Genomic DNA, 23,043 nt, shown 5'->3' with positions numbered 1-23,043 from the left:
ATATTCAGAACTGTATTAGGAGACAGATGAACAGATGAACCAGTGGCAGAGATAAAAGGAAAAGTGCAGGTGAGGTCAGAGGTGCTGATAACACCCACAGCTGGAGAAAGCTTCTTTCCTGACTACTTATCTACTTTATCAAGCTTTTGGTTTCATATTGCCTATCCTTTCTTCCTAAGATATTTGTGGTGTTACATCAGCCATGGTATATCCATACCTTAATGCAGGAGTGAAAGCCTCTAGTTACAGCAGAGGAAAAATAAGGGAAGGGTAGTGGGACATAGCAGCATGGGACAAAACCACCCAAAAATAGCCTTAAACATGAGTGACAAGGAAGGATTGAGGTATTTAATCCTGCTTTCTATATCTCACAATCTTGCAAATTACTGAGCAAAAAACTTCAGTCAGGTCATAGTGACACAGTTTTGCATTTGTGGAATTTAAAAGCCGCTCTGAAGTCTTTTGCTTTTCACATGCTTGCACAAGAACTCAATACTGAAGAAGCTAACCCCAAACTACTTGGAAAGTATAATATATACAAACTCAAGTAATTGAATTCCACTTTGTCTCTAGAGTTCAAGAGGAAAAAGGATCAGCTTCTTTTCTTTTTATCTTCAAGAGGAAAATTTCTGCCAGGCTCCTCCATTAATAGACACACTTTTTCTTTTACAGCATTTTTGAGCAATGGTTAAGAAGACACAGACCCATGCTAGAAGTTTACCCAGCAGCCAATGCACCCATTGGGCACAATCGAGAAAATTATATGGTTCCCTTTATCCCTCTCTACAGAAATGGAGAATTTTTTACACCATCAAGGGAGCTGGGGTATGACTATGAGTATCTGCAAGAACCAGGTAACTCTGCAATTTTAAGTAAATATCAAATTTGTTGTTTAACTCATGGAATACGTCTGCAGAATGACAATATGTTTAAATACTGCCTATGTATATGTAATACAGATATAAATCCTTCTATTTCTTATTGTTTCATATTTTAGTTACGAACTGTACCTGCATGTTTTCACATTTCTCGTCTGGTCATACACAGAGCCAACCTGACTCTATTAGAAAAGTCCCAGTCAAAAAGGAATCACTGACATCAGTCATATCTATCCTAGCCTCATTATGATCAGAATGTGGTCCGAAGGATCAGATTATGAACAGAACAGGGGAGAAAAATTGATGGATTCTGAATCTGCTATTTGCCCAGCTCAGCTTATATCGTGTAACTTAGAATGGCCTGGGTTGAAAAGGACCACAATGATCATCTAGTTTCAACTCCCCTGCTATGTTCGCCAAGCACCAGATCAGGCTGCCCAGAGCCACATCCAGCCTGACCTTCCAGGAACTGATCCCCTTTCTCTCCCATTCCCTACTGCATGAGGAGGATCCACAGGGCAGCGGCGGACACTCAGCAGCTCCAGTGGGATTTTCAGGTTCTGGATGTCCACTGGTTTAACAGTGGACAGAACCAAAGCTCTCCTGGCTTACAAAAGTAATAAAATTGATCTCTTAAAGGCTCAGAGAAAAATTCATCTCAGTACCAAAGGCCAACGCAGTGTTCATGCAGCACTTTAAACAGCAATCTATTGACACTGTGCTTGTCATGTGGTCATTTATACAGAGCACAACAGAATCATTCATAATGTTAATTTCACTTACTCAGATGGATTTTGCTGTCATTGATAATATTTATGACTTCCATTGCTATTCAGAAGTGGTTTTGACTTGGCCATTCTCAAGTATATAGAGACTGAAGAGACCTTTGGGGAACCTCCAGTAGGGCAGGTCATGCGCTTAGGGCACGAGATTTTGTGGTTTTTAGTCTCCTTATTATTTAATGAAAGAGCTGCATTCTGCTAAAGATATAAAATTACTTAGTATCCAAAAGATAATATCCACTTATGCTGTGGGATGCAGTAATCTTTGCAACGCATTGGCCACAGGACAAATAGGTCACTGCACATGTTTGGTTTTCCTGTTTTAGGCAGAACAATTTCTCTTAATTTACAAGGCAATTAAGGGTAAGAAGTCCAATAATTATATAGCAAAAGCGCCAGGGACATTTTAACAGTGCTAGCGTTCTACTTTTTTTCTTGTTGTCTTTATCAAAGCACTATCAGTTATCACAGCATCTCTGTATTTCAATACAGTTTGCTTACTAGTGGAGATGTACAGTTTTGCATACTGTGTTAAACTGTGACATCATTAATTTATTTTGTTTATTCAATTCTCAAGTAAAATCTAGCTCATGATTTACAATCATCCAGCAAATGCATTTTTGGCTATTTTATAACTACGGAATCTTCTCTCCTAGATTATTGTTAAGGTCTTTTATTAATATACTACTGAGAGGAAAGTCGTTATTTCCCGTAATATTCTGTAACAAAATTTGGCCAACTCTATTTATTCAGAAAGAAAACAATCTAATACGTGTTTCATATATAGTCTCAAAGTTATTACGTATTTTTGTCTGATTATAAGCATTTCTATGCTTTTGTTCATGCCACCATAATTTAATTCCTGACCATCAAGACTATAAATATATGTATATATACAAATGAAAACCACTAGTTTCTGAAAACCACATTATTCCTAGAATCGTACATCTAAAAATGTGCCACGTACTGTGACAGCCAGAAATATTGAGTTCTGCATGGGTATTGCACAAAGAAGCAAATTGTAAATTATTTACCACTTAGCAATTCATTTCTGTTGCCTTCTGATCTCTTGCCTTTTCCCAGGGGAGCACTTTCCTTAGAAAATGAAATTCTTATTAAATTTGGTCTCTGTTTCTAATACAGAAGCAAGGAAAGTAGCTTCCTAATTATTTTGAAAGATCAACACAAAGAGTGAAATTCAAACTCATTTGGAAAGCCCAGATAATCCCCAGACGTTGCTCAACCCCTTATTAATCTCACTGAGAAGATGAGAGTTAAGCTATTTCTTATCTGAAGGAAGGCACTAGTTACAAGTGGAAAATGGCCCAGAATCTCAAAATAAAGAGATGGATTTTCTTAGTATTTCAATGTTTACACCTGGATTGTTCTCTAGAAAGGAATGACAGGTTCTGTTTAAGAGACATAAAAGTGAACAGGAATTTCTTAGAGGAAGTGAAGTGAGAAAGCCTGCTGGCTCCCTCAAAATCTCTTGTGTACTCAAGGATGTACAGAAAGTGTATGGCTTGGAAGCCAGGAGTTACTAGACAGACAGGAAAAAAGTGATATTGCTGCTATTAGTCATTAATGGAAATCTAGATATCATGCATCAGCACAACTTTCCTTCCTCTGGCTTTGTCATGAACATAAAGGATAGCTGTAACTGATGTTCATGGCACTTTCCTGGGATGATTATCTTTTAACTTCAAACAGCAACACAAAAGGAACAGAGTTGGCATTGGCTAATATCTCTCATTGCTTTTGTCTCCCCCCCCCCCCCCCACTCTCCCCTGACACTTTTCCCAGGTAATTGTCAGCAAATACAGTCACAGCACTTTTGGGTCTTTCACAGTTAGAGAGATTAAAGCTTTATGGAAATGGACTCCCTGAAATGCCACTTTGCAGGATTTCTGCTGGGCAGCCAGGACAGTCCCACATTTATGATTGTGTCACATTCACAGGTTACAGATTGCAGGGTGACTCCATACTCTGACACTCAAGAGTTAACATGACAACTTTATGATAAAGAACCCAAGCATCTTTTGTGCAGCAAAAGTAGTAGGAAAAAGGTAGTGGATGTCAAGAGGTTGCTGTTGGCTTTGAGCTAGCTACAGAAACTGTACAGACTGCGGCTGAATGCTGGAGGAAGGCATGTTTAACTGACTATTGGTATTTAAGAAAATAATTAGTTTCTCCTGCTATGAGAAGTGACATCTCTTCATCTCAAAGTCATGCTGTGTGTTACCAGGGAGAAGGTAGCTTAGGTACCTTGTGGGAGAGAAAGACTGTTGTTTCTGTTTCACAAAGATGATCAGAGGGCCGGGACACCTCCCCTGCAAAGACAGGCTGAGGGAGCTGGGCTTGTTCAGCCTGGAGTAAAGAAGGCTGCGGGGTGACCTCATTGCAGCTTTCCAGTACTTAAAGGGAAACTACAAACAGGAGGGGAATCAACTCTTTGAAGGGGTAGATAACTGCAGGACAAGGGGAAATGGTTTTAAGTTGAAGGAGGAGAGATTTAGGTTGGATGTCAGGGGGAAGTTCTTTACTATGAGAGTGGTGAGGTGCTGGAACAGCTGCACAGAGAGGTTGTGAATGCCCTGTTTATCCCTGGAGGTGTTCAAGGCCAGTTTGGATGGGGCTCTGGGCAGCCTGGTCTAGTATTGAATGCAGAAGTTGGTGGCCCTGCATGTGGCGGGGGTTTGGAGCTTCATGATCCTTGAGGTCCCTTCCAGCCCTGGCCATTCTATGTTCTGTTGAAAGACAACATACAGGTATAGGAAGCCACACAGAAATCTATATCACAGATAATTTCAGCTAGGTGGGGAATCTTGTGATATTTTCCTTTTTTCCTTATCACAAAAAACATATCTGTTATGTATCAAGCTTCTTCTGTGATATGTATCCTCCAGTATGAATAGCCAAATTATTTCTAATTTGGTCTTGTTTGCAATATGAACATAGAAGAGTTGTATTAAAAAGCACTGGGATTATGGAGTAAAGCAGACAGAGTTAGGAACTATCAGAATTGAAGTCGTGCTTTTAAAGTGAAAACACCCTCCAGCCCTGTACGTATGCATTACACACCACTTTCTCCCTAGTTCCCCACCTCACTCACAACCTAGCCAGAATTTGCTAAAAGCAGATGCCCAAACCTTTTTGCTGTTGGTTGTCTTTTTCTCAGTTAGAGCAGTATGTAGCCTAATGTAAGATTAACTGCACACTCTTAAAATGTTATCTTGAAAATGTGTTCTTTAACAATTTGTTGCCAGTCACCATAGCAGCTGTATTCTACAGAAAATACTGGTTTGTATTCACAATATGGAGGATTCTGTGAAGGTACTGTCCCTCCTTGTTGGACAGAGCAGAATTGAGGGATTAAAAAGAAACTGTATGTCATACACAGAGGTTTGTGGAGTTCATTCTCAACCATCAATAACTTATCTTTTTTAAAAAAATTCTTTGTGTTATATAGCATGTATATATGTCTAATGGGGTCAGAAGTCTGAACATGCATACTCTTACAAATCCAACCTCAGAATACAAAGTGGGATTCAAAGAAAAGTACAGACTTGAGAAGTAACACCAGAAGTGTTCCCCAAAATGAAGCTGAGTTGAAAAGAAACCAACTGTGTTCTGCCTAAACTCAGCCTGAATTGAAATATATCTAAGAATTTGATTGAGGCATCGAATGCTGAGTATAGTTCAGCATTAATAGTTCTACAAACTAAAATATTTTCATAGCAGTTACTAAACATCATGTGTTCAAAAGCACCAAGAAGATACATGGGATTACTTCTATGGGCACCAGTGAAACTGGAAGATGGTAGAAAAATATAATGTCTGGAGGTGTACCAGAATTACTGGAGGCTGGGTATCACTTCATGAAGGACTGTGATAGGTTTAATCTGTTCTTAAACTCCTCCTTGTACTCAGCCTCAGTTACTGTTACCAACAGGATGCTGACCTAGCAGGACCTTTGCCCATGCTGTATGAGATCTGACAAACCCTTGAGAAGGGTCTGTTGCGACAGGACAAGGAGAAATGGTTTCAAACTAAAAGAGGAGAGATTTAAACTGGATATAAGACAATAGTTTTTTACAGTATGGGTTTTGAGGCACTGGAACATGTTGCCCTGAGAGGTGGTGGATGTCCCATGCCTGGAGACACCCAAGGTCAGGCTGGATGGGGCTCTGAGCACCGGATGGAGCTGTAGGTGTCCCTGTTCATTGCAGGGGAGTTGGACTAGGTGGCCTTTAAGAGGATCTTTGAACTCAAACTATTCAGTGATTCAACAATTCTTGCTTTCTATTCTTACAGTTTTCACAAAACCATAAATAGCACTGGAAATGGTAAACTCAATTGCTGTCGATTTCAACACAAAAATGGGGAAACTTTAAGGACTGGTAGAATTTGCTTAGAATTGTTTGTAACCTTCAGATGATTTTTTTTCACTTTAACAATCATTTTTCACTCTGAGCCTTCGAATATTATCTGTTACACAATCTGTATACACTGGAACTGCATTGCATCATTAAAAGGACCTCTGTTTTTCTCCTTTCTAGCACTTGGTTCTTTCCAGGACTTTTTAATCCCCTACCTCGAGCAAGCCCGTCAGATCTGGCCCTGGCTGGTCGGCGCAGCTGTGATCGGAGGCATAGTTACTGCTGTGCTCTCTGGGCTCATCCTGGCCTGCAGAAAGAAAAAAGCAGGAACTTCTCCAGAAATACAACCCTTACTCACAGAAAGTGAGGATTACAACAATATATCTTATCAGTCCCATTTCTGAAGACCTCCAGTATCTCAGTGATGTTTCTAAGGTGCTAGTCAAGCATGCAGTGTTTATGTTTACAATGACCTTGTTGAGCTGTGCTACATAAGCTGGCTGGGCTGTCCTACTCCTTGTGCCTCTTGTAACATCCAGTGTTATAGTACCTTATCAGCTCCAGTACTCCAAGATCTCTCATATTCAACATGTTACCATGCCACCCAAGGAACAGAGTGTATTTCCAATGCTTGATTAAACAATGCTCCTGTTAATCCGACTGGCTTCTGTGTTGCTTACTAAAATGTATCTTTAGATACAACTCTCTGATCTTTTTTACTCTGTTATACCCATAGGCTCCAATCCCACAGCCCAATTCATGTGAAGAAATTCACAGGGCACGCATAGGTGCAGGGATTTAGTGACAGGAACTCGATTGCAAGATCAGTGCTACATTCACCCTGGTGTTCAGAGCCCTTTAGTTTTAGTGAGAGAAATGTGTTGTCTCTGAGCAGAGTGAATGATCCATGGACACATTTTTCTTTCAGGGTATAAAGATTTTCCCTCCAGCTACAGTAATGCACTGTTTGTCCATGATGGAATGCCATCAACAGCAGCAAGTGAGCTCTAAGGAACCACTTCTCACTTGTCTCAAACGTTCCAGTTATTCTTCTGCTAAACCATTTTCCATTTGTTTGGGGTGCAGAGGGTTTTTTTCAGAGATGAAACCTAGCCTCACTATGTACACCTCTCTTCAGTTTGACTTAGGGATGCTCAGGTTATGGCTGACTTACGATTTCTCAATAGGCATAAACTTCATACAGACAATCCATACATGACGAAACAAGATTTGTAACTACATGACAAGTTTTAAACTAAAATAAATAATAGTTTTCAGAGACGGTGACTCCAACTGACTTTAGTTCCAAAGCTTTTCTCAAGCAAAATGTAAGTCACGCAGTAATCTCTGAGATTTGGCACTGATAGCTAGCCATGTTCTGATTCCTATGTGATGCCGTCCATCCCTACCTGATCTTGTGTGGGTTTCCCACAAGCTGTAGCTCTCCCAGCATTGCTCCAGCATGTCTCCATCCCACGGGCCCACCTTTCAGGCAGTGCTCCAGTAGTTTGCAGATGACACCAAATTGGCTGGAAGTGTGGATCTGCCTGGGGGTAGCGAGGCCCTACAGAGGGATCTGGACAGGCTACATAGCTGGACTGAAGCCAATGGGATGAGGTTCAACAAGACCAAATGCCAGGTCCTGCACTTTGGCCACAACAACCCCAGGCAACACTACAGGCCTGGGGCAGAGTGGCTGGTAGACTGTGTAGAGGAAATGGACCTGGGGGTATTGATTGGCGCTCGGCTGAACATGAGCCAGCAGTGTGCCCAGGTGGCCAAGAAGGCTAACGGCATCCTGGCTTGCATCAGGAACAGTGCTGCCAGCAGGAGCAGGGCAGTGATTGTCCCCCTGTACTCAGCTCTGGTGAGGCTGCACCTCGAGTTCTGTGTCAGTTTGGGGCCCCTCACTACAAGAAAGATATTGAGGCCCTGGAGCAGGTTCAAAGAAGGGCGACAAAGCTGGTGGAGGGGTCTGGAACACAGGCCATATGAGAAGCGGCTGAAGGAGCTGGGAATGTTCAGCCTGGAGAAGAGGAGGCTCAAGGGAGACCTCAGTGCTCTCTTTAACTTCCTGAAGGGAGGTTGCATTGAGCTGGGGGTTGGCTTCTTCTCTCGTGTCATTAGTGATAGGACCAGGGGGAATGGCTTCAAGCTATGGCAGGGGAGATTCAGGCTGGACATCAGGAAGTATTACTTTTCAGAAAAGGTGGTCAGGCACTGGAATGGACTGCCCAGGGAGGTGGTGGAGTCACCGACCCTGGGGGTGTTCAAGGAATGTTTGGGCTTTGTGTTGAGGAACATGGTGTAGTGAGAACTATTGGTGATATGTGGATGGTTGGACTGGATGATCTTGTAGGTCTTTTCCAACCTTGGTGATACTGTGATTCTGTATCCATGGGCTGTGTCACCTCCAGGCCTCATCCACTGCTGCACTGTGGGCTCCTCCATGGCTGCACACACAGACCTGCTCCCTGTGGTGCCCATGGGCTACAGGGAACAGCTGCTCAGAGTAAACATTATATTTATACGGATCACTAAGGAAATCAGGAAAAGGAAAGGCTCATAAGTTTTCTCAAAGAGACAATACAAGCAGAACCAGCAAATGCATTTATGAATCAGAAGATTTTATTCTGAGAAAGCAGGTGGTGTAGATATTCACTTGTCCAGAGCTGTGGGGAGTTTCCATCTGTCTGTGAAGCCATGGTGAGTTACAGTCTGGGTCTGTGTTACCTTGTCCTTAGGTTCATGCCTTCACAGATGGCTGTAAAAACCTCAGTCAGAGTGGCTGAAGAGGCTGTGGGCAGAAGGGACCTGTGGCTTTCTAAAACAAGAAAATCTGAACCAAGATAAGGAGCAGTAACCCTCCATTCCCACGGGTAGCCCTTACCTCAGTCCGAGTATATCAATTCTATGTCTCCCGGCAGCCAGAGGACATGTGTTCTAACATGGGCTACCACCGGCTGGCTGCTTACTGTAACACGGGCTCTGCTGCTATTTTGATTACTTAGCTTTATATGAATGCCATGTACAAAGTGGAACAACTCCGTAGCTGAATGGCTAAGAACAAGAAGGTTTCATGCTTTGGCAATGTTCTCCTCAGGGTCTCCAGCCTTCAAAGACACAGAAAGAGAGAGCACAACCCATTCCATGACAACCACACGTGCTTCCTAGATCCAGAGCCCAGCCCTATATTTCCCTCCCTCTCTGTGCTTCCTGTCTTCTTATCACAGCGTTTCACCATCCACCAAAACTCCAATGACCTGGGTTGGCAGACAACTGAAGCTGTTTCTATGATCACACTATGCTGGCCATGACACCAATGCATGAGTGATTAAGGGAACTGCCACACATCTGCCTGTTCTGACAAGACCACGGCATCACTGTGACAGTTGCCAGCAGCTCATGCCCGAAAGTCCAGCCAGGCTGGTAATATTTTGATTACATACCATTTTACTGATGTCTCTGTGGGAAGTGGAACATATCTCCAGCTGAGCAGCAAAAAACAAGAGGTTCCTTGGTCTGGTCACAGAATCACAGAATCACAGAATCACAGAATCACAGAATCACAGAATCACAGAATGGCCAGGATTGGAAGGGACCTCAAGGATCATGAATTTTCAACCCCACTGCCACATGCAGGGCCACCCACCTCTACATTCAATACTAGACCAGGCTGCCTAGGGCCCCATCCAGTCTGGCCTAGAACACCTCCAGGGACGAGGCATCCGCAACCTCTCCAGGCAGCCAGCACCTCACCACTCTCATAGTAAAGAATTTCCCCCTGACATCCAACCTAAGTCTTCCCTTCTTCAGTGTAAAACCATTTCCCCTTGTCCTGCTGTTATCTACCCTTTCAAAGAGTTGACTCCTCTCCTGTTTGTAGGCTTTAGGTATTGAAATGCTGCAATGAGGTCACCCCGCAGCCTTCTTTTCTCCAGGCTGAACAAGCCCAGCTCCCTCAGCCTGTCTTCATAGGGGAGGTGCTCCTGTCCCCTGATCATCTTTGTGGTTCTCCTCTGGACCCTCTCCAACAGCTCTCTGTCTTTCTTGTACTGGGGGCTCCAGACCTGGACACAGTACTCCAGATGGGGCAAGAGCACAGTAGAGGGGGACAATCACCTCCCTGTCCCTGCTGGCCACCCCTCTTCTGATGGAATCACACAGAATCACAGAATCACCCGGGTTGGAAGGGACCCCAAGGATCATGTAGTTCCAACCCCCCTGCCTAGCAGGGCCACCAACATACATATTCAGATCAGGGAGCCCAGGATACCATTTGCCTTCTGATCTGCAAGAGCACACTGCTGGTTCATGTTAAGTTTTTCATCTATCAAGACCCCCAGATCCTTCTCTGCAGGGCTGCTCTCAAGGACCACTCCTTCCAGTCTGTATGAATGCCTGGGATTCCTCCAGCCCAAGTGCAAAACTCTGCACTTTGCTGTGCTGAACCTCATTAGGTTCACCCGGGCCCATCTTTCAAGCCTGTTGAGGTCCCTCTGCATGGCATCCCTTCCTTCCACTGTGTCAACCGCACCACTCAGCTTGGTGTCGTCAGCAAACTTGCTGAGGGTGCACTCGATTCCGTCATCGATGTCACTGATAAAGATGTTAAAGAGCACCGGTCCCAAGACAGAGCCCTGGGGGATGCCGCTCGTTACCGGCCTCCACCTGGACACAGAGCCATTGATGACTACCCTCTGTCTGCGGCCTTTCAACCAGTTTCTTATCCATCACATGGTCCACCCATCAAATCCACATCCCTGCAATTTGGAGATGAGGATGTGGTGGGGGACTGTGTCAAAGGCCTTGCTCAATCCAGGTAAATGACATCATTCGCCTTTCTCTTGTCCACCAATGCCGTCACTCCATCACAGAAGGCCACCAGATTGGTCAAGCATGACCTTCCCCTAGTGAAACCGTGCTGGCTGTCTCAGGTAACACACTCATTACTCATGTGGTCAAGCATGTCATCCAGGAGGATCTGTTCCATGATCTTCCCAGGCACAGAGGTGAGACTCACCAGCCTGTAGTTCCCAGGGTCCTTCTTGCTCCCTTTGTTGTAAATAGGAGTAACGTGACCCTTCCTCCAGTCATCTGGGACCTCACGTGACAGCCACGACTTTTCATATATGACAGAGATGGTCATTCCCCTCTGGGCATTTGGACCTCAAAGACAAAGAAGGAAGACAAACAGTTTCTTGAATCACAGCCAACTCTGCCTCCCTGCCCATGGCAAAGGCATCCCTTGCACATCAACAGTACTGCCCTCTCAACTCAGACTTGAATAATAAACTTCATATCCTCTGCCAGGGATGGCAGAGAGGGAAAGTAGTGTGTATGATCTCCCTACAACCAGTATGTTGCCAATTCCTGTGTGACACAGTAAATTGCAAATGGTCTGCATGATGGGATATGACCATGGCATTACCAAGGCAGTTACCAGAAGCTGGCACCCATATTACAGCCATGCTGGTGTTAACGTTGCTTACTTATAATTCAACTGATGTCTCTATGGAAGGTGAAAGATTTGACAGCTGAGCAACGTAGGAAATAAATGCAGCACGTTATGGAAAAATTCTCCTCAAGACCTCTGGCTCTACAAGACAAAGGAGGAAGACACACATTCAGTTCCGTCAAAACAACATCTGTCAGACTCTCCAGAGACCAGCCCTTCCCTTCTGTGCCCTCTATCCTGCCATCTTACATCAGCAATTGCACAATATTCTCCTCTCAATTTCCCTGGGCTGGAACAGAGCAGCAGCTATTTCAATGATCTCCATATGCATCCCATGCCTCCAATTCCTGTGTGACACAGGGAACAGACAAGAGTTTTCCTCCAGTGACATGCCCATGGCATCACCAAAGAAGTTGCCACTAGTGGGTGCATAATTTGTTGCAATGTTGGTGTAATTTTGATTACATATCTTTGTACTGATGTCCATGTCGATGACGGAACATCTCTGCAGATGTTCAGCAGAGGACAGGAGGTTCCATGGTCTGGCCATATTCTCATCTGGGCCTTTGTCTCTCCAAGACAAAGGAGGAAGACACAAAATCAGTTCCATCACAACAACTGCTGTCATCCTTTTGTTTTTACCAGACAACCGCGCCATGCCCTCTGGCCTGCCCGCTTACCTCAGCCTCTGTACACCATCCTCCACTTCAATGTCTTGGGCAGACACAGGGTTGCAGCGCTTCCTATGCTGTCCCTTTGAGTCCATGACACCAACACCTCAGTGACAAATGGATCTGTTAGCATTCTGCCTCCTGTGAAATGCCCATGGCATCCCCAAGGCAGTTACCAGCAGTGGGTGCATAATTTGCTGTAATGATGTATAATTTTGATTACGTATCTTTGTACGGATGTCCATGACAAAAATGGAACATCTCTGCAGCTGTTCAGCAGAGGACAGGAGGTTCCATGGTCTGGCCATGTTCTCCTCTGGGCCTCAGGCTCTCCAAGATAAAGGAGGAAGACACAAAATCAGTCCCATCACAACCACACCTGTCATCCTGTTGATTTATCCAGACAAACCTGCCGTGCCCCCTGGCCTGCCCTCTTGCCTCAGCCTCTGTTCACCATCCTCCACTTCAATGTCTTGGGCAGGCACAGGGCTGCGGCACTTTCTATGCTCTCCCCCTGCAGCCCATGTGACAAATGGATCGTAAGCTTTTTGCCTCCTGTGACATGCTCATGGCATCCCCAAGGCACCTGCCAGTAGCTGGTGCCCAAGTTGCTGCAATGCTGGTGTAATTTTGATTACATATCTTTGTATTGATGTGCATGTGGATGATGGAACATCTCTGCAGCTGTGCAGCACAGGGCAGGAGGTTCCATGGTTTGGCCATTTTCCAATCTGGGCCTCAGGCTCTCCAAGACAAAAAAGATGGACAATAAATCAGTTGCATCACAACCACTGCTGTCATCCTGTTGTTTTTACTGGCCAAACCCTGCCGTGCCCCCTGGCCTGCCCTCTTACCTCAGGCTTTGCACACCATCCTCCACTTCAATGTCTTGGGCAGGCACAGGGCAGCAACTGTTTCTCTGATCTCCTATGCAGCCCATGTCACCAATACCTGCGTGACACATGGATCTGTCAGCATTCTGCCTCCTGTGACATGTCCATGGCATCCCCAAGGCACGTGCCAGTAGCTGGTGCCCGAGTTGCTGCAATGCTGGTGTAATTTTGATTACATATCTTTGTATTGATGTGCATGTGGACGATGGAACATCTCTGCAGCTGTTCAGCACAGGACAGGAGGTTCCATGGCCATCTCTCCAAGACAAAGGAGGAGGACACAAAGTCAGTCCCATCACAACCACTGCTGTCATAATGTTGATTTAACCAGCCAAACCCTGCCGTGCCCTCTGGCCTGCCCTCTTACCTCAGGCTCTGCACACCATCCTTCTCTCCTCTGTCTTAGGCTGACACAGGGCTGCATTGCTTTCTATCATCACCCCATGCAGCCCATGTCACCAATACCTGTGTGACACATGGATCTGTCAGCATTCTGCCTCCTGTGACATGTCCATGGCATCCCCAAGGCACGTGCCAGTAGCTGGTGCCCAAGTTGCTGCAATGCTGGTGTAATTTTGATTACATATCTTTGTATTGATGTGCATGTGGACGATGGAACATCTCTGCAGCTGTTCAGCACAGGGCAGGAGGTTCCATGGTCTGGCCATGTTCTCATCTGGGCCTCTGGTTCTCCAAGACAAAGGAGGAGGACACAAAATCAGTCCCATCACAACCACTCCTTTTAATCTGTTGATTTTACCAGCCAAAACCTGCCGTGCCCTCTGGCCTGCCCTCTTACCTCAGCCTCTGCACACCATCCTGCACTTCCCTGCCTTGGGCTGACACAGGGCTGCAGTGCTTTCTGTGATGTCCCTCTGAGCCCATGACACAAACACCTGTGTGACACATGGATCTGTCAGCATTCTGCCTCCTGTGACATGCCCATGGCATCCCCAAGGCACGTGCCAGTAGCTGGTGCCCAAATTGCTGCAATGCTGGTGTAATTTTGATTACATATCTTTGTACTGATGTCCATGTGGATGATGGAACATTTCTGCAGCTGTGCAGCACAGGGCAGGAGGTTCCATGGTTTGGCCATGTTCTCCTCCGGGCCCCTGTCTCTCCAAGACAAGGAGGAGGACACAAAATCAGTTCCATCACAACAACTGCTGTCATAATGTTGATTTAACCAGCCAAACCCTGCCGTGCCCTCTGTCTTGCCCTCTTACCTCAGGCTTTGCACACCATCCTCCACTTCAGTGTCTTGGGCAGGCACAGGGCAGCAACTGTTTCTCTGATCTCCTATGCAGCCCATGTCACCAATACCTGCGTGACACATGGATCTGTCAGCATTCTGCCTCCTGTGACATGTCCATGGCATCCCCAAGGCACGTGCCAGTAGCTGGTGCCCGAGTTGCTGCAATGCTGGTGTAATTTTGATTACATATCTTTGTATTGATGTGCATGTGGACGATGGAACATCTCTGCAGCTGTTCAGCACAGGGCAGGAGGTTCCATGGTCTGGCCATGTTCTCATCTGGGCCTCTGGTTCTCCAAGACAAAGGAGGAGGACACAAAATCAGTCCCATCACAACCACTCCTTTTAATCTGTTGATTTTACCAGCCAAAACCTGCCGTGCCCTCTGGCCTGCCCTCTTACCTCAGCCTCTGCACACCATCCTGCACTTCCCTGCCTTGGGCTGACACAGGGCTGCAGTGCTTTCTGTGCTGTCCCTCTGAGCCCATGACACAAACACCTGTGTGACACATGGATCTGTCAGCATTCTGCCTCCTGTGACATGCCCATGGCATCCCCAAGGCACGTGCCAGTAGCTGGTGCCCAAGTTGCTGCAATGCTGGTGTAATTTTGATTACATATCTTTGTATTGATGTCTGTTTTGACGATAGAACATCTCTGCAGCTGTGCAGCACAGGGCAGGAGGTTCCATGGTCTGGCCATTTTCCAATCTGGGCCTCAGGCTCTCCAAGACAAAAAAGATGGACACAAAATCAGTTGTATCACAACAACTGCTGTCATCCTCTTGTTTTTACTGGCCAAACTCTGCTGTGCCCCCTGGCCTGCCCTCTTACCTCAGGCTCTGCACATCATCCTTCTCTCCTCTGTCTTAGGCTGACACAGGGCTGCAGTGCTTTCTGTGGTCATCAGAATTGGTGCGAGTAGATGATTGAAGGCCTCTCCTGCTAGTGCTTTTTGAGATGGAACTGTAAAGTTAACATTTGGTCAATTTCTGTGGGTTGGAGTATAGATTTAACTCAGTGTCATTCAGAAATGGCTGACTGTGAAAGCTTTCTAACACTCCATTTTTTTGGGGCAGAGCATCCTACCCAACAGTGTGGTCTCACCACAGCCCCTCATCACCTCATCTTGGCCTTTCCCCACCTCGTGGTGGCTTTTACCTTGTTGTTAGGGCTGGGGGGGGGAGACCAGCATGAGGGTACCAGCATGTGAGCATTTCCTTCAGTTAGGAAGTGCTCATACATAAGAAAATGGAGAGAGCTTTGTACTCAAAGAAAAATGAGTTTATAAATATCCGTACTTGTATTTATCTACACAGATCAGTAAGTTAGTCAGGTCCATAAGAAAAGGTTCCCAAGTTTTCTCAATGAGAACACAAAGCAGGAGAACCAGCCAATATGTTTATGAATCAGAAAATTTTATTGTGAGATGGGTTGTGTAGAGCTTCCTTTGACCATAGCTGTGGGGAGTTCCAGCTCTCTGTGATGTCACTGTTGTACAGTCTGGGGCTGTTTCCTTGTTCTTATGTCAGCAACTTCACAGTTGGCTACAAAACTTTGGCTCTGGCTCAGGCCAATACTGTCAATGCAGTATCTGCAGTATCCTGTCATCCACAAGACACCGATCTTCCATACAATAAACAACAAAATATCTGACTAGACATTTGTAGGGGGGATATGCTTCAATACTTTCTCACATAAAAGTGTTAATATTCTTCTCCCACTGTGGCAATCTTGCTTTCAAGTCACATGCAACATCTGCCATCTCCCAGATGTCCATGACCAAACACTAACAAATGGAAGTTGAGAATCCCTTTAATGAAAGAAGGAAAGGTGACTGATGACATCCTCAAATCCAACCGTATCACATCCCCAAGAGATAACTGAGTGACTGACCTGTGCCCACTGAAGCTCCCCTGACTGAGGAGCACTTTGACAGAAACTGCCCTCCGCAAAGTGCAGGCCTTCTGCTGAATGAAAGTGTTTTCTTGTGTGAAGGATCTGGGTGGCAGATCCAAAGGAGCTGCTTATTTTCCAAACGCTTCTGACTAATGAACTGAGATACTAGCAGATGAATGCTCTTCCAGTACCTTAGAAAGTGTTAAACAGACTTAATAGGATCTTAAGTGCTCCTTGGCACTGAGGCACAAGGAGAAGGAAAGGGATGATAGTACGATAATATTCCAAATGGTCAGTTCAGTCATTCAGTTTATATTTTATATAACCCTGAGTACTGGTAGAAATCCTCATGAATTCTACAAGCAGTAACTATTGGTTTTGCTGGAATACTTCAGCTAAGTAAAATGCAAAAAATTGACAAGAAACACCCTTTGGTGCTCAGTAATTCCTTTCGAAACCTCTCTTGGTACATTCAGTAACCATGGTTTGGCTAAAATACGTAGGTGCTGGCGCAGGCTGCCCAGAGAGATTATGGATGCCCCATCCCTGGGGATGTTCAAGGCCAGGTTGGATGGGGCCCTGGCCAGCTTGATCTAACATTAGATATGGAGGTTGGTGGCCCTGCCTGTGACAGGGGGGTTGGAGCTTGATGGTCCTTGAGATCCCTTCCAACCCAGGCCATTCTGTGATTCTACAATTCTATGATTATGGCATTTTTACTCTGAAAAATTCTTCTGAACAAATACAAAAAAGGTAACAAAATATTTTTTAAGGAAAAACTTAAGGAGCATGAAAAGTGAGACAAGGCCTTTGCGAGGAAAACAACAAACCTTCATCCCACCACCCACTACGCACACCAAGAGGGGAGGGTCTGCATGCTAACGAACTCTCAGGGGTGTGTAACGAATATGTATCCGAATTCCGGGAAAACTACTGATTATGTATTAGTTCAGCCTATATCTGTAGCACAATTTTTCTAGACAGTGTGCAAGTTAGGCAGATCCATCCCCATTGCACCCGGTGTTTGTGCAGCACTGAATAAACCTTACCTGCTTTGTAATCTTACTTGGGTTACAGAGTTTGATTCTGCATGTCAGGCAGGAAGGTTGTAATTAAAATTGCCTTTTTAAGCTATAGCTAACTGTTCACAGTACTCTAAGCAGCACAACAGCCTAGGAATGACAGCTCCCACTCAGTCTTAGTGGGCAACAGGAGATCTGGGAATGCACAAATAGTGGAAGTCACAACGAAGTTGAGAACTACAGACTTCAGGGATTTATAGAAGTGGAGTGGAAATCCCACGGCCTTCACAAGTGGAGAGGTGTCTTCCGTAGGAATCCTGGAGCTGGTAAACTCCTCACTTCCCCAGTCCTGAAGGACTGTGTCTGGGTTACATGCCTTGAAAATCCCAAATGTTTGGCTTTGAGACAAGTCTTAGGCTTGGATGGTCTGAGAGACTGAGGAGGGTTGTGATCCCTGGTCAGGTGAATGTCATGGTGGTTGATTGGGAGTTTGTTGAAAACAATGCTGTTCTACACAATATTTGTGTCAGTACAGTGTTGTCTTTGTTTGGAAAGTTGTTATAGAACAGTCCTAACTGTATTGAGCAAGTTTATCTCCAGATTCCATGCAATATTCCAAGGCCAAATTAAATCTCAGATGCCACTACTTCACTTTCACATCTGTCAAGGTCATTTCTACCATGTTATCCTCCTGTGAAGGTCATAGCCAAACAGTCATTTCTCATCTAGTTCCCGTCTTTCCCACTGAAGATCTTCACCAGTGTTCCTTGGGTCTCCCAGCCCTACCCACAGAATTTCATGTGCATGGAAGTGAAGCTTTGGTTCAACATCTCTTCTAAATCCCCCCCCTTTTTTTCTTTGCCAACCCTTGATCATCTCTCCTTGCCAAAAGCACTGAATTCATAATTCATATTCTGTGATCAAACCTTGTGACCAACAAGTAAAGTTCTCTGAATATAAGTGATTAAAGGGAGTCTGTATCCCTTTCATACTTGTAGCCATACCCTCCAGCATTTCCCCTCTTTAATTCCCAATCCCTGTATGACCTGGAGACCACGTATGGCAACCATTAAGTCTCTGTATAACCTGGAGACCACGTCTGCTTTGAGGAGGAGCATGCTAGCCCTGTTTCAGTAGTAAGCATGTTCTGTAGTAAGTACTGAACAGTACAACGTATATTGATCTATGTAACTAGGACAAAATTCTTTCCATTGCTGCGGGGCTGACATTTAAACCACTGCCTTCATGGTAATTTGGATTCAAAGCTCTCTGTAAGCTCTGCTCTGGGCACACGAAAACTCAGCTGTTCTCTCATCAAGCTATTCAGGTTCTTTTAAAGTGAAAAAACAACACGGTGAGGTAGAGATTCACTGCACCAGTGAAAAGCAACTTGGGGGGGGGACCGTAAAGGCTAAACTGTCCTGCAAACATGCCTAATCCTTCCCACAGGCTTTCTGGGGGACCTTAGCTTCAACCAGACACTGAATTGTTACAAGGCTAAGGAGGGAGAGGCTGCAAGGCAACAATTGGTACCTATCCTTTTTGGCCATGTTCAGGCTTATATTTACTGTTCGGTATTGAAGGATGTCTCCTCTTTGCAGATGCTTTACTGAAATGGGAGCTGGAGCTTCTGCCTTTTTTTTTTTTTTTTTTCCAGTGCGAATAATATTATGCTATGAGGCTGTGCACGATGTTTACCTCACCAAATTAGAGCTTAAACAAAATTCTGCCTTATCTTTTCCCAGCCAAGGTGACTCCCCACAGTGTACCCCTCCTGAGGGGAGAAATTCCTCATCAGCACAACAGCTCACTCAGGCTAGGGAGTCCATTCTCAGAAGATGTGAGAGGTGCCACAACTGGGGCATTATAGTTCTTCACGCCCATGTAAAATCTAGATCCTGTGTACATAGTCCACGAGACCACATGCTACTCCTACCTCTCAGAGTACTCAAGTTAGGCTTGTCCAAAAGTACTCATTGCTTGAGGATCCCACCAGCTTCAGCATCTGGGGACATATCAGCCCCATCTTGCTTTTCATAATGAACCAAATACACTGCATGCCTGCCATGCAGAAAATTATAGTGTACTTGTCAGGCAGCTTCATTATAGTGTAACTCAGTACTGAAGGAGACTCTTATCTATGTGAAGTCTTTAATTTTTTGACCTCATCTCCTTCTCCTTGACCGTTAGAGTTACATTTCATCAAGGCAGCACAGCGAGCAGCTGCTCATCTTTTTTTTCCTGTTCTCCCTTTCACATTTTCCCAAAATCTGTATTTTTAGCACCTGTCCACTCCATTGAGTTAAATCTGTTAATTCACCATCTGTGTATACAAACGTGTGTAGGGATGCAAGTCGCTCTGAATCAGTCTCCAACGATGAGCTGAAGAACTGGCAGAAAATGAGACCTTGTCATTAAAAAAATGGTATTTTCCTGTAATTTTTGTAATAAGCTCTGAATTAGAAATGAAGTTGCTAATATAACTACAGAAAACCAACTTCCGCATGTCCATCTCACAGCCATTAAGGTAATACCCCATTTTATACACAGACAGATCCATGTAAGTCTGCCTGTTGCTTCCTTCTTTTGAAGCATCAGGAATTCAGAATTCACATGATGCTAAGAAGTTCTGGGCCTTGCTGGATTAGGGTAAGTAAAAGGAGACCAACTCTTCCCCTGCACACTGAAAAAATCTCCTTTGGAACACGAACAACTCAGAAATAAATAAATAAATAAATTTAATAAATTAATTATAGACCTTAATGGTGTCCTTTTGCCACGTCCCTTCATGCACTTTGGTTCAGCCTACATGGCCTCCCCTCTTCTCTCACCCCACGGCACCAATGCGTTCCTTGTGAGAACACTTCCAAGGGCTCGGTGGTGGGATTGCCCTGTGGGGCATCAGCAATGCAACAGCCTGTATGGCTGGCACCAATGCTGCTGAGTGTGACATACAGGTTTTAATGGAATTTGAATGTAAGAAAACACCTCCCTGATTTTTCACGTTTTCAAGTAAAAGAACCATGCTCAGATAACGGTAAATAACGGTAAGCGAGTAAGGTATTTTTAGGCATATTATGTATTGTGGACACATTTTTCACAGATTTCTCTGCAATCATCACGATATTAAAAAGTTTCTGGATTGAATTGCTTCTTGGAAAATGTAAGCGCTCCTGACATCAGTGTCATAAATACGAATAAAGTCTGCAGAGCCTCTCCACTCAGAGCAAAGCCATGCACCAGCCCTTTCCTCCCTTGCATACCAATACAACCCTCCTTGCAAACAGATTCAGTATTTCTCCACCAGCTTTTTATTACAACATTAAGGATATTACTCACCTTCATTCTTCTCTGCAAGCAACCATAAATAAATTGCCTGTACATCCCAACAAAAGAAAAGGTATTTCTGGAGAACATGCTAAAAGCTTATACTCTATTCAGGCAAGAACACTGCAAAAATGTGCTGGCTATTTAGTCAGAGAGCTGAATGTGTCAAGAAGAGATGCTAATAAGGACCTGAAGGTCTGGATTGTCTTCTATAAATTTACTGGGAGATTGGCAGAATGGAAAATACTAGTCCATTAATGGTGCTCTGTTAAATTTACTGTGGACTGATTTCATTGTCAGATGACCTGACTGTATAGAATGGAATATACATACAGTTAGATAGCTAAAAAAATATCATACTACTGAGATCGTGACAGTATCTGTGTACAGAAAATTTTATTGGTCTAATAATGGAAAAAAATGTCCTTCTGCTTTGTAACTGAAGCACAACACACATCCCAGTGTGATGAAGCTACAGCCATTAGCTGATAGCAAAATATAGACGTTCATGGGGACAAAGGGGTGCCATATAACTGCATTCTCACTGTAGCAACAACTTGTATGTACATGTGCATGCAGCTGTGTATGGGTAGACATGCCCTATAAGGACTCTCCTGCTGCCCTTTCATATGGATGGCATGAAGACATCTGTTTCAAGAGAAAGTGAACCTATGATTCACCGAGTCAGAACAGCAGCACTTTGTCTTCACTTTGGTCTTGTTAATTAATGTCACAGTGACCATATAAGATACAAAAATAAAGAATCTAGGTCCACGTCCTCTTTTAGCTTTGAGCTAACAAAATTCATTTTTAGGAAAAGCAGAAGAATGTTTTCTGGGACACAGTTGGTGGCTATTCAGACCATCAGTCATCGGTTGACGATGCGTAATTTCAGATTAGAAAGTGAGGTTATTAAGCTCAGACTGAGGTTCATGCATATGTTAAAGAAGATAACATAAAGAGTAATGACAAATGACGGAGCCATTACGTTTACAAGAATTAAATCTAGGAGGAGTTGGGAAGAGGAAACAGATGAAAAATGCAGATTATGTTAAGTCATCTCACACACAAAAGAGATGATGTTTTTTCAGGAAACAATCCAAGTGGCACTGATTACAAATTATTCTGGTGTGCTGCTCCACAGCCCTCCTGCAACATCCGAGTGGATGTAAAGCCCTCTGGGGCACATACAAGATTAAGCACAGGTTCTGTGCACCTAACAGAATGCATGGTTGTTCTCAGTTTTTAGGAGGCTGGTGTGACCAGAACTGGGGTACCAATCTATTCACCCCGGAGTTCAGATAAGGGACAGGTAAGAGACCACTTGCATATGCTCCTTGGATGCTCTCGGTTTTGTAACACGCACTCCTTTTTCAGCTGATTCTCTGCCTGAGACTTTTTAGGATGCAGGAGCCATTTCACACCTAAAGATTTTGTACGCTGAAATGCAAAAATCCATGCCAGGTGAACCAGACTCCCTGCAGGTCTTCAAAGGCTTTCATATTTCCCTAGTGGTCATACAAGAAAGGTGTTCATTTACTTCAGCAGACTTTGTACATCAAGTAATTGAAATTCATGAGTCTGGTGCCTGCACTGGGCAGACAGCTGCTCTCAGCCCTTTGCTGCTGTTTTTCTTTCCAGAAAGGCTCAGCTGTTAGTAAGGGCACTCACTGTCCACCCTTCTGCTCACCACGATTTTGAGAATTTATCATGATCAATGATACCTACACAGAGCTGAAGCAGAGAGAAGAAACAGTTTTCCACTTCTGGTAGAATAACAGCAGAAGACTGCAGTACCACCTTGCTGTCCAGTTTAGGGAGAGTTCACTTTCTTGTTTCAGCATTTTTAGCTAGGTTTTGTCATAATAAACCAGCTTTAGTAATTCTCCTTCCCTACTCTTGTACAATCGAGACTTTTCTCTTGATCAAATGCATTTGTGAAATGTATCGTTTCCCGTAAAAAGTCTCCAAATACCACATGGAAAACAAAGCTCATGAGCCAAAACACATTTTGTCAAACCTCATTACTCGGCCAGGGGAAGGTGAGTGGGGACAGATATTCTTCTAAATGAAAAACACCATAATTGAAAGTATCAGAATTTTCTGCAGTAACTGTCCAGTATTTCACTGACCCCATTTGAAGTGTTAACACTTCATCCATTTCCACAGCTCAAGAACTTTTCTGCCAGTGCTAATCTCCTCACATATTTATATCATAACAAAAATAAATGAGAAGGAATTTACAGGGTATTTTCATTTTGCTGCAGTTAATCTCATTTTGGAGGATGGTGCCTTTTGCCAGCACTGTATCAACACCAGTTTGGAAGGAGAATGTAACAAATGCAACCTGGAAATTGATATGCAGTTTGTGTACCCTTACTTCTCAAAAATAACCAGTGAACCAGAATTGTTGACAGCCATTCTGAAACCTCAGAGAAGTATGCACACCTGCATTTCTGTTCACCAAAAGAAGTCAT

The 23,043-nt window shown here is 44.3% G+C and overlaps 1 protein-coding gene across 1 annotated transcript in view; it reads left to right on the top strand.

Annotated features, from left to right (window-relative positions):
• Positions 1–6,642, top strand: part of TYR (tyrosinase) — a 45,932-nt gene extending 39,290 nt beyond the window's left edge. The window contains exons 4-5 of the mRNA XM_048940165.1: positions 673–854; positions 6,220–6,642. Coding sequence (XP_048796122.1) covers positions 673–854; positions 6,220–6,443 — 406 coding nt within the window. The 3' untranslated portion in view covers positions 6,444–6,642. The remainder of the gene's footprint in view (positions 1–672; positions 855–6,219) is intronic.
• Positions 6,643–23,043: the final 16,401 nt, after the last annotated feature.

The sequence above is a fragment of the Lagopus muta genome, chromosome 1 (assembly GCF_023343835.1).
Source record: "Lagopus muta isolate bLagMut1 chromosome 1, bLagMut1 primary, whole genome shotgun sequence".
Lineage (NCBI taxonomy): Eukaryota > Metazoa > Chordata > Aves > Galliformes > Phasianidae > Lagopus > Lagopus muta.
The sequence above is the reverse complement of the archived record's forward strand: the minus strand, read 5'-3'. Positions and strand labels throughout refer to the sequence as shown.